At 39.0% G+C, this 12,597-nt stretch overlaps 1 protein-coding gene across 5 annotated transcripts in view; it reads right to left on the minus strand.

Annotated features, from left to right (window-relative positions):
* The window catches only part of tsc2 (TSC complex subunit 2), a 134,043-nt gene that overhangs the window by 101,816 nt on the left and 19,630 nt on the right, over positions 1-12,597 (minus strand). For all 5 annotated transcript variants that reach the window (XM_063059340.1, XM_063059339.1, XM_063059337.1 and 2 more), the window contains exons 6-11: positions 11,013-11,130; positions 8,816-8,864; positions 5,815-5,940; positions 4,696-4,769; positions 4,457-4,583; positions 2,352-2,495 (exon numbers count right to left, since the gene is read on the minus strand). In XM_063059340.1, the coding sequence (XP_062915410.1) occupies positions 2,352-2,495; positions 4,457-4,583; positions 4,696-4,769; positions 5,815-5,940; positions 8,816-8,864; positions 11,013-11,130 (638 nt within the window). The remainder of the gene's footprint in view (positions 1-2,351; positions 2,496-4,456; positions 4,584-4,695; positions 4,770-5,814; positions 5,941-8,815; positions 8,865-11,012; positions 11,131-12,597) is intronic.

Below are 12,597 nucleotides of genomic sequence, written 5' to 3' on the forward strand. Positions count from 1 at the left end.
GAAGAATGAACAGACTTTCTTACAGATAACACCCAAGCTGAACTCCAACGCCCTCAGGTTGTTATGCTAACCACGACACAAAAGAGAACTAAAGGGCAGGTTTCCCTCCCCGCCAAACAGAGAATGGTGGATATAGGAAATGATCTGCCAGTAGCTAGATTAAGTGGTAGACACTGAGAGACACTGAGACTGGTATATGGATAGAAAAGGTTCAAAGGGATACGGGCCAAATGGGACCAGCTCAGGTTGGCAAATTGGTCAGTATTGGAGTTGGGGGGGGGCTAAAGACAGTGCCAGAGTTTTTTTGTGGATCTTCCAGCTTGTCCACGAAACAGCTCGATTTCTTCTCTTTTTCCCTTTTCAAGATGGCTGGGGTCCTGTCGGAGGCCGTGATCTACATCTGCACTCATTCTGCAGATATTCATGGCAGTGGGTCTTGCTCTTGGAACTTGCCGAGCAGCAGTTCAGGATCTCCAGGTGTGGCTTGGAAGACGGACGCCTTCAGATGCGGCCATATGGGCAACCCGATTCCTCACTGGTGTTGCCATCTGAAGCATTGTGGAAGGTTGTAACATCGAGACAGCAGTGCATGCTGCTGTCAAAAGGCGGCCCTCGAGTCATGGGAATTCAAATAAGCTGCACTGCTGATTGTAACATCGAAACAACAAGCTGTTGTCTCCCTCTCATCTGTTACAGGAGTGATACCTCTTGTCCTTTATCAGAGAGAGAGAAACACACAGAGACAGAGACAGAGAGAGAGAGAGAGAGAGAGAGAGAGAGCCTGTTTGAGATGCCAAAGTGTTAGGATGGACTAGTAGTTTCAGAAGGGTTCTAGATCATTGTCTCTGGAGGTTTTGCTATTGCTTGCATGGTGGGTGGTGGGCATTGATGCTTTTGCTGGAGTGAGGTGGTGGGGGGGGGGAAGGTGGTTGATGCTTTTGCTGCTGGTGTGGGGGGGTCTTTGGAGGTTCTAATGTTTTCTGTCAGTCATTCTTTGGATTTTTTTTTCTTGTGTTTCGTGGATGTCTGTGGAAGTAGGAATTTCAAGTTGTATGCATTCTCGGATGTTAAATTGAATCATAACAGGTTGAGCTGAAGGACCTACTTCTGTACCGTACAATTCTGACATTTCAATGCCAAGGGAGTACTTCCACAAGAAAACCAAAGCAAGATTTGATTAAAAAAAAATCCATCTGAAAAGACCTAGATCATGAGCTTAAAGTTGAATGAGGGATATTGACCAACATGACAGAATTAATACACTGTTCTTGGTTGAGATGCAACATCCCATCTATGACAGTGGAGCACTGACAGATGCAGTGTCTAGACAAGGATTGAAACCTGCAGCCCTCTCACTCAGAACAGTTAGAGCTCTTTCTAACAAGTCACAATCAATGGATACTTTTCACCAAGAGCACTAACTTCATTGCCAAAGAGAAAGAAATAACTCTTACAATTAAAGACATCACCAAATCAATGGCAGAAAATTGATATGTTTAAAGTATTACATCACAGGAGAACAACTAATTGTCTAAAAACAATTTCACAAGTCAAATGTTAAAACCTTTAATAGCAAGTTTTTTTTAAAAAACTATTTAGAAGCTTGGATAAAAACCTTTAAAGGTAAAAAAAAATGAATGCTTTTAAGCAATAAAAAACAGTTAAATGACAATAAAAAACTTTCAGCATTTAAATAATAAAATCAAGGAAGGATAAGCTCACTAATCAGTGGATTATTAGCCAAAGCCTCTAAAAGACCATGGGAAATTGGGAATGGAACTGATATGGTTTCCAGTATGGATGTATCAATAACATAACTGGGGAGGGGAAATGACCCAATGTACATTAAGAACCAGATTCAGCAATATGGGCTATTGAATACATAATTGGAAAAGGAAATGTCGAGATGTGTGTGAAGAATAATGGGCTGAATCCAACAGGAAATATCTTTCAGAAAAGCTGGTGTAGGCATGATGAGCCAAGGGGTTTATTACCAATTCAAAATGTCAAAATCCAACAAGCTGCTATAATTGAACACGAGCTTCCCCATCTACTTCAGACTTTGGGAATGCGTACGCATTACAAATTTAGGCATCTTATTCCTTCACGATTGATAAGATTACACAACTTTCCACCAGAATAAAATTAGACATTACAGACAGCAGTCAATAACTGAAAACAATCTCAGCTGTCTTAAGGGGCAAATAGCCCCTTTCATCCTTTCCATCGATGCTGCCTGATCTGCTGAATTCCTCCAGCATTTCGTCTGTTACCCGTTCAGACTTTATTTGTATTCAGGGAAACAACTTGGATTTTAGATTAAGGCAACAAATGTTAAAGTTCAAACCTACCTCAATTTGCTGAAGTAATCGCTCAATAATATCCAGAAGTTGTTCCCAGGTAACTACCTGCAATTCTTTTCCATACTTTTTAATTAATCGAGTGATGGACAGAACTATTTCATAGGACACTACAGCATTAGCACTTGTCATAGCCTGAAAGAAAAAAAAAAGTTGCATAGTATCTCTAAATTTCATATACAGCATAAAAATTCAGTTGTAAACTAATCAGTTAACATTAACTTTATGCCCGCAAGATAATGACACTAACATTAACTGCAAGAGCATCTAATACTGCCCGAGTTAGAGCAACTATTTATTATATACTAACATCTCTAACATTGAACAATTTACTGAATACCGGAAATACAGATCTGAATTAATTATTCTGTGGTAGGCAAGTATGCATAATAAAGTCTGAACTCATATGTGGTTTTTCTACATCACTATCAATTGTAATGCTAATCAAATTTACAGTCCCTACATTAACACTTAGTTACCACGTTGAAGGGGACTGATTTATCCAGTATCATTTACTTTTTTTTGATGTTACCAAAACTTCAGCAAATTTCTACAGATGTACCATGGAGAGCATTCTGACTGATTGCTTCACAGTCTGATATGGAGGGGCCACTTCACAAGATCAGGAAAAGCAGCAGTGTGTTGCAAAATCGGCCAACTCCATCATGGGCACTAGCTTCCCCATCATCAAGGACTTCAAAAGCTGGTGCCTCAAAAAGGCAGCGTTCACAATTGAAGACACCCACCACCCAGATGATGATCACTTCTCATTGCTACCAGAGAGCAGGTACAGGAGCCTGAATAGACACACTTAACATCTTAGGATCAGTTTCTTCCCTTCTACCGTCAGATTTCTGAATTGACAATGAACCCTTAAATGCTACCTCACTATTTTGCTCTATTTTATCTTCTTTTAAATATACATATATTTATGATCATTTGCAGTATATTTCATGTATTGCACTATACTGCTGCTGCAAAACCATGTAACTGGAAAAAAACTAATCAGTGATAATGAAATCTGATTCTGATTACTGAGCAGTATAAAACTCAAATGCCAGTTAAGTGGATCAATAATGATCAGAGGAGCAGACTCAGTGGGCCAAATGACCCAATTCTGGTCCGGTGTTGTATTATTTATGCAACTTACTGAATGTTCCACTTTGAGAGAACATTGGCCAACTTAGCATGTTCAATCATACTGAAACAAAAAAAAAGTGCTGGTTAAACTGAAAGAACTGGCTATAAAAAGGTGATCAGGAGACAGAACTACCTCACGCTCACATTATCTACATCTTAACTGTCTCTCACACCTTTTGCTACTTCTGATGAGAAGGTCAACCTGAAAATTTAACTCTATTTACCTCCAAAGATCCCATCTGACCAACTCAATAGTTTTGGAAACACTTCAAGCATAATGAAGCAATTGAGTATTTCTTTTTAACTTAATTTGTTTTATTTGTTTATTTTACTTAGAGATATAGCATGGTAATAGGCTCTTCAGCCCAATGAGCCCATGCCACCCAATTACACCCGGGGCCGATCACCCTCCTAACCTGTACATCTTTGGAATGTGGGAGGAAACCTGAGCACCCAATGTTCTTTATACCCTTAGTACTGAAACTAACAAAAGGTACAACCTCAGAAAAGAATGACTTCCCTTTAGAACAGATCAGGAGGAATTTATTTAGCTAGAGGGTAGTGAATCAGTGGAATTCATGCTACAGATGGCTGTGGAGGCCAAATCATTGGGTACATTTAAAGTAGAGGGTAACAGGTTTTTGGTTAGTATGGGTGTCAAGGGTTATGAGGAGAAGGCAGGAAACGGGGTTGAGAAGGATAATAAATCAGCCGTGATGGAATGGCAGAAAAGACTCGATGGGCCATATGGCAGAGTTCTGATCCTATGTCTTATGGTTTATGCAGCCCTGTATTGACTTTTCCTTTCCCAACATTTATCAGAATGGTCAATACAGTAAACTTTAAAAACTTGGTGAAAAATTCCACATAATCCTCTGCTGAAACCAAACTGCAATTAAGGAACCAACTTAGAATCCAAAGGTACTTCTTGTTGTAGAAAAATCACCCAATTTTACCTTATAAAAAGAGGGTAAAACAGATGTTGGGGTACTCTTCAGGGTAGTGAGACGATGTGCACCCCAGAGAGCCATTCCAACAAAAAATACTGCACCTCTCAACAAGGCTGCATCATCCATGTGCCTTCTAACAACAAAACAAAGTTAAATCAAATTACTGACTGATGCTTGAAGCATATACTGTACAAACATAAATAAGATGTTTATACATAAAAATCTGAATTAAAATGTATTCATACTTATCTTCCATAATGCGACACATTGTATAAATTGCACTGTGTCCCAAGTGAGTTCCCAGGACTTTTCGCATCAGCTAAAAAAGAGGGAGAGAAAAAAAAAACACAATCAGATTTATTATCACCAATTTATTTGACATAACCTTCATTTTTTTATGACTGCAGTGCATTGCAGAGACAAAATTACTCTAAATTATGGTAGCGTTCATGGACCATTCTAAAACCCAAAAGTGGAGGGGAAGATCCTGTTCTTCAATTACTGGGACTTCAGGCTCCTGTACTTCCTCCTCAGTGGTAGTAACATCCAAGATGGGGAGGTTCCTCAGTGGCCCTCACTAAGAATTCTCTTAAATCTTAGCTTGGGTCACTGTCCTTGAATTGAAACATGCTTCTGACACCAAATTCAATACCATCAGGAAGGGGATACAGGAGCCTTAGGTCCCAGAGCACCATGTTCAGGAAGAGTTATTACCCTTCAACCATCAGGCTCCTGAACTGGCATGGATAACTTCACTCACCTCAATACAGAACTGATTCTACAAATCATGACTCCACAAATCATGTTTTCAATATTTATTACTTCTTTTTCTTTTTGTATTTGCACAATTCGCTGTCTTTTGTATATTTTCCATCTTTGTGTGCAGTTCTCCATTGATTCTATTGTGCTTCTTTGTATTTATTGCAAATGCTCCCGAGAAAATGTTGTATATGGTGACATACAAGTACGTTGACGATAAATTTACTTTGAACATCACTATTTGAAGAGTGAATTTCTCTTCAAATATTTACCAGGACAAAACCTTCATGCAAAGCAAAGGAATTCTCCTTATAACAACTAAGAAAGAGCAAGTCTAGACAAACACATTATCTAGATAAACTAATTCAAAGGAAAACATGGCAGTCCGAAATGCAGGTCCAGCTTAGAGTTTCCTCCAGGCAAAGCACACATGAATCACGTGGTAACATGATGGAAAGTATGCAGTTCACATATTACCTATAATGAATTATTTGAATGAACAAGAATGCTTAATCAACCAATACATTTACAAGATAACTCATATTGTTGAAACATTAAATACATAACATTCACAGTCAAACATTTTTGGTTGTTGCAGGTCCTACCTTCCAACAAGATTCACAGAACTCCTTGACATTCACTGTATGACAAAGTGTTATGATAAATCCAGGGAGGGACTCTGAGGGCAAAGAGTTGTAGCAGACAACGGCATCAAGGACTTGCAAGGAGACCTGAGAGAAAGGAATCTCTATGTTAAAACAATTATTAAATTTCAATTTCAAAATCACATCTAAAAAAAAGAGCAGTGCACTACAAGACTACCATATGAATTTGAGGCACTGATGTAAATCAATTACCCAAGTAAGCAATTTCAGATTATATTCACTATCAATGAATACAAAAAAAACCAAAACTATTTCTTGCACGGATAAAAGGGCTGTCTAATTATTCATGCTCAGCTTACATGTCCCAATACATTCATATGTTCCCAAAAACAAATCAAATCTTAAAATCCTAGGCAATATGAACAATTGTTTTTGTCTATGAAAAACACACATGAACTGACCAGACTTCATATGATTGGAAATTCACAACTCCAGTGTTGTTGGCAGATTCTCAGATGGTGACGAGGTGGTGTACAGGAGTGAGATAGAATGGTTGGTTGAGTGATGTCATAACAAAAACCTTGCACGCCATATCAGTGAGACCAGACTGACGGCAGACTTCAAGAAGGGAAAGCTGAGAGAACACACACTTGTTCTCATTGAGGAGTCAGTGCTGGAAGGATGTCCAGTTTCACATTCCTAGGTGTCAATATCTCAGAAACAGCTTATTCTGGGCCCAACAATACCAATGCAATCATGGAGGAGTTTGAGAAGATTTGAAATGTCACCAAAAACTCTAGCAAATTTTAACAGTTGAACCATAGACAGCATTCTGACCATATCATCTGGTATGGAGACACCAATGCATAGGATCAGAAAAGGCTGCAGAACAACCAGTTCCATCATGGGCATGAACATTCCCACCAAGGACATCTTCAAGAGACGTGACTATAGAAAGCAGGGTCCACCATTAAGAAGCCTCGCATCCAATTCCTTCCTTCCCTTCCTCCAAACTACTTCTCCCCCTCAGAGTTCTGAACAATACATGAGCCCATGAAAACTATCTCACTGTTCTGTACTCCTTTTGCACTTCCATATTTTTCTTTTTACAACTTATTAGCAATTCTTTATGTTCTGCACTGTACTGCTGCAAAGCAACAAATTTCACGGCACATCAGTGATATTAAACCTGATTCATTCTCTTCCAGTCACACCCTACTACAGTAATCTTGACAGCTGAGACTATTTACTGAAGAAATTTAAATTCCATGGAAGAGATCACTGAACAAGGGCTGTGAAGGAGTAGACAAAACAGATGTCTGCATTCTTGCCAGATGCTTGAAGTTTCCTGAATTAACTCTCTGGTTTGAAGTACGGGCAAGTGTACACAACAAATATCCTACCGCTGCTAATCAGACACAATTTTCAAATAAGGGATGCTCTTCGATAAGCAAAACAATTAACACCAGTTTATTAGAGTAGCTATGACTCAACTGGAGTGGCCCGAGCCAGTGTCTGGCTTGAACTGGCTACAATTAATGTGAAATAGCTTGGTTCACCAAACAAAAAGCAAAGGAATGATATTGGAGGAATGCAGTGAGCGGGTGCCACCTGTAGCTTTGGGCCAGAGCCACAGGAAGGCCCCGATGAATCAGAGCCAACAGAATCATAGTATAACTGTACTGAATTGCTAAGGGAATAATAACGGTTTTCAGAGAGAGCAGCCAGAACTCTGGGGCAGACCAACTATTACAATGAAGACTCCAACACCTGGGGCAGGGGGAAGGTTCAGCTGTTTAGCTAATAGAAGATCCCCCATTTCAATGCAAGCGAGGAGAGTAGTTTGGTTGAACATTGCTCCAAAAAAAAAAAGGCAATATTTAAAAAGTACAGATATTTGCACTTGATATTGTATCATTTCTTAATGCATGCATTACTAAATGACAATAAAAGAGGACTGCGTGTCCTCATAATCTAATCTAATAAAGTTGTGGGTAGCTTGAGTTAATTAAGATTTGTATGGTCATTCACTAAAGTTAGATGACCAAGGTAAGAATCAACACCATTATAATACCTCCTACAGCTGACCAGCTACTGAATTAGAGAACATAGCTTACAGTACAGATACAGGCCCTTTGGCCAACAGCCTAAACTAATCATGATGCAAATTTAAACGAATCCGCTCTGCTTTCACAAGCAGAATCAGATTATCATTGAATTGTATATCGTAAAATTTGCTTTGCAGCAGTATAGTGCAAAGATATAAACGATGCTATAAATTACCCAATACCTGGAGTGCAAAAACAAAAGGAATAATAAGATAATAAGCTGTTCCTAAATCATCTACTGTGGGTCTTTGGGCTCCTGTATCACCTCCCCGATGATAGTAATGAGAAAAGAGCATGACTCAGATTGCTTTTGAATTGTAATTATCAGACGACTGTGGAATAGATTAGGATTAACTCGCAAATAAACTGTTTCCACCCAAATCAACTCAGAAATTGCAATCCATATTTAGAGCAAATGATACAGCGAAATTTCCACTCAAACCTGCAATTGTGTTAGCTATGAATTATTCTGTGTTTCAGCATTCTAGAAGTAAGTTATAAAAAACTGAGATCACAAGACATAGGAGAACTAGGCCTTTCAGCCCACTGAGTCTACTCCACCAAACATATACGCAAGACACACTGTCCTTCAGACTGAATGCCAAAATAAACATGCGAGTATTAATTTTATCCCCAAGCTTGCTGACACTACAGTAACACAAGTGAACTCCGTTACAAGCTTGGTTCATAAATCTGTTTCAATTACTTCAATAAAAAGGCTTCATCTACCCACATTTCACATGAAAACAAACTATAATCATCCATGCAAAAAACAGCACATCACAAAGACTTGAGGGGATTTTCAGTGTATGAGGCGAATTAAATAAATTTACAGCACAGAAAATGTTATAATACTACGCAAGCTGATTGTGCACCGCATAGTAGACACTAACCTCTATATCTGTTGGCACTGTAGTCAGATTACAGAGGACACAGATCTTACTGCAAGTAAAATGAATATGCATCACCACATAGGAAAACGTGCAGAGAAACAAATTATACTGCGTAACTAGGATAATCACAGAAAAGTAAATTAAAATTACGAGGTAATGTAAATTTATTCCATTGCACCTTTCAGAAATTCTAAAGATATTTAAAGTGGTTTAGGATGACAAACACAAGAGATTCTGCTGGATATCTAGAACATACACAAAATGCTGGAGGGACTCAGTTCAGGCATCATCTATAGAGGGGAATAAAGAGCCAACATTTCAGGCCCAATCCTGATGAAGGGTCTCAGCCTGAAACATCGCCTCTTTATTCCCCTCCATAGACACTGCCTGACGTACTGAATCCATTCAGCATTTTGTTCGGCTACTTAGGGCAACATAATCCTATTTTCAGAGGCAAAAAAAATCACTGGAGCAATCAAATTCATGCAGCAATGTGATCAATGCAACAAACTCGAACATCTCTCAATAAGTAAGATGGCACTAGGCAAAATAATAGGTCAACACAGACTAGATGGGCCGAAGGGACAGTTTTTGTGCTGTAGTACTCTATGACTAAGAGGCTGTTAATATCAAGGGTTTGCACGCGATAACAAAGCATGACTGGAGAAGTTTTGCTGGAAGTGTACAACTTTGACTAGATCAAGTTCAATGAGAAATGTGGTAACACTAGGGAGGATGCAGAGTAAACATACAAGAATGTGACCAAAACTGTTTAGTTGAGAGATGTGATCAACTAGTCTGGGGTTTTCTTCATTGGAAAAAAATGAGACCAAGGAAGAAACACCCACCGTGTTCGTGGACTGTCTGTCCCAATCCCATCAGGGAGGTGGCAGTGTAGCATTCATGCCAGGACCAGAGTCAAAAACAGTTAATTTCCCCAAGCAGTAAGGTTTCTTATCACCTCCACCCGTTAACCCACCCCCCAAAATGACTACTTATCATTTCCTGTCAGAGTCACCATATGTACAGACACTCCTATTCCTAGCATCACTACGTACATACAATGTGCAGTATACAAGCTATGTATATAAATTTAGTGTATTTAGTGTTTTTGGTTGCATTGGGTTTTTTTTTTAAATTACTGCATCAGATCCAGAACAATTATTTCATTCTTTTACACATATGCACTCAAAATGACATTGAACAATTTTGAACCATTTCTCTAAGCAAAGAGGGATGCTGCCCAATCTGCTGAGTTCCTCCATCTTGTTATGAGTGTTTCTCTAAACAAAGATATTGGTAACTAAGCACAGATTTGCTAACTAGCACCAAAATCATAGGGGTGTAGAGGAAAAATGTATTTTCACACATAGCAGAAGTTGCCTGGAACTCATTTCCTGAAGGTACAGTGAAGGTAGAAACCATCACCATATTCAAATGATAATTGGACAAATATTTTGGTGTAACCTACACAGATTAAAGATCATCTTCCAAGTAGAAGATAAACAGCTGTTTTTGGCAAATTCATGCACAGCAATTCAAATGTCATGTGTTGTAAATTTCCGAGATTCTAAGAATCATGTCTCCAGTTACAGCCCTTAATGCATTTTTTATTAATGCTTGCTTCTTTATAGAATAGGTAGGAGAGGTTTAGGTTTTTTTAATGCCATGGACCTATGCCATTAAGCAAGGGGACATGGACCCCAGGATGGGAACCTCTGATTTAGAGGGATATGGGACAGATAATTGGGACTCATTTAGTTTAGCAGCTAGGTCTGCATAGAAGAGTTGGGCCAATGGATCTTTCCCACCCCCACCCCCCCCCAACATGGTATGGCTCTATGACTCTAAGCTCTTCAGAATAACAAAGTAGGTAGAAGGCTTCAGCATTCAGCTCTCCAAGGAGTAATGTGGGATATTGGGTAGGGACAGGGAACCTTGCCTTGGGGAGGAAAGAAAAGATAGATGTCATGTTCTTGATTTCAGTCCAGGAATCCAAAACCAAGGCCACTTAGTGGCCAAGAAAGTGCCAAATTCCCACACACAACTTGCACATTCGGCCACAAGCATTTCATTTTAAAACCAGGAACTGTAAATGGATAAGGCAGATTTAGGCACTAATAGAGAATTCCTGCAGTTTTAACTGTTCACTATAACTTTGCAAAAGGAAGTGTTCCAAAGTAACTTTCTCACTTACTGCACAATCTGGTCCACAATCTGATCCAAGTAGCAACTGTTGAACTTGACGAGATTGACCAGAACTTCCAGAAACTCCACCGTCAGACCAATTTCTAACCACTTGAGAACAAATAAGGCTTTAACAAATACAAAGACAAAATTAGACTGCTATCGAACTTTAAAACAAATTCTCATTTAGACAACGTGGGTATAAAATCACAACTGGTTCACCTGGTCATGGTGAAAACTCTTTCATATTACCAATACATGAAACAATTAATTAATCCATATTCAGAATTCTTATTTCTTACTGGGCTGGTTCAAAGGACAACTAAGCATTAGCCAAGCTAGGTAAGGAAGGGAGATTAGTGAACCAAACTACTTTTAAGTAATAAACATAACAAGCCAGTGATTTCCAGTGTTTTAAAATTCACTGTCAGCAGGGGAGGTTGAACAGGCACCTCTAGATCATAATGGAGGTCTCCAAACTGGCAAATTCATCATTAAACCAATCTAACCTCAGCAGCAGGAACCAATTTCGGGCTACATTGAAGGAAAGAAAGTGCATGGATGACTTTGGAGCAAAGAGATGGTAGCAGAATAGATGGATTGCTCACTGCAAAGAGAGTTTCTGTAGATGCTAGAAATCCAAAGCAACACACAAAATGCTGGAGGAACTCAGCAGGCCAGGCAGCATCCATGGAAATGAACAAACAGTCAATGTTTCAGTCAGACTCTTATTCAGTCCTGAGAAAGGTCTTGACCCAAAACATTGACTGGCTGACATGCTGAGTACCTCCAGCATTTTGTGTGTTGGATTGCTCACAATGCAGAGCCATTAAGAACTCAACAGATTGAAAAGTATTCTACTCTACTATTCTGTAGTTTACTACTCTATTAATAACCATTCTGTAGATCGATATATAAACTATGATCAAGGATCTTGAGTCAAATCATATGTTCTCACTGCTGTGGCAGCTAGTGGGGAAATAAACAATAAATAGAGGTAGCACAGCCTTTAAAGTAGATTTAAGAACGCAGAAAAGAAAAAATAAATCTTAGGCCCACTTCATATGAGTGATTATTAACACTGCTGCATCAGTTGGGGGAAGACCCTATAATCTAAGCAACCACAGGTCTGTTCCAGCTTATAAACATCCCAATGATTTGCCCGTATACACGACTGAGCATTTGGGAGATCCGTAAGATGGATTTGCTGACAACTGTGAGGTGCAGGAACTTGACTCACGGCTGCATTTCTGACTTGTTATCTACCCATTGTTTTAACACTGTTGAACAGGTTTGTTGGATAATTTATCACAACATCAGAAGACACAAGAGCAGAATTAGACCATATGACCCATTAAATCAACTCCACCATTTAATTATCTAGTCATGGTCTTGCACCTTATTGTTTGCCTGTACTCTGTAAATGTAACACTATATTTGCATTCTGTTAATACCTTCCCCTTGGTACCACCTCAATGTAATGATATGATGAAGTGATCCTGTGGATGGCATACAAAAAGTTTTTCATTGCACTTCAGCACGTGACAAATTAATTATTGATTACAAACAGTTCTCAAGAATTGAATCCTGTTGTG

This window comes from Mobula hypostoma, chromosome 9, assembly GCF_963921235.1.
Source record: "Mobula hypostoma chromosome 9, sMobHyp1.1, whole genome shotgun sequence".
In the NCBI taxonomy this organism is placed as follows: domain Eukaryota; kingdom Metazoa; phylum Chordata; class Chondrichthyes; order Myliobatiformes; family Myliobatidae; genus Mobula; species Mobula hypostoma.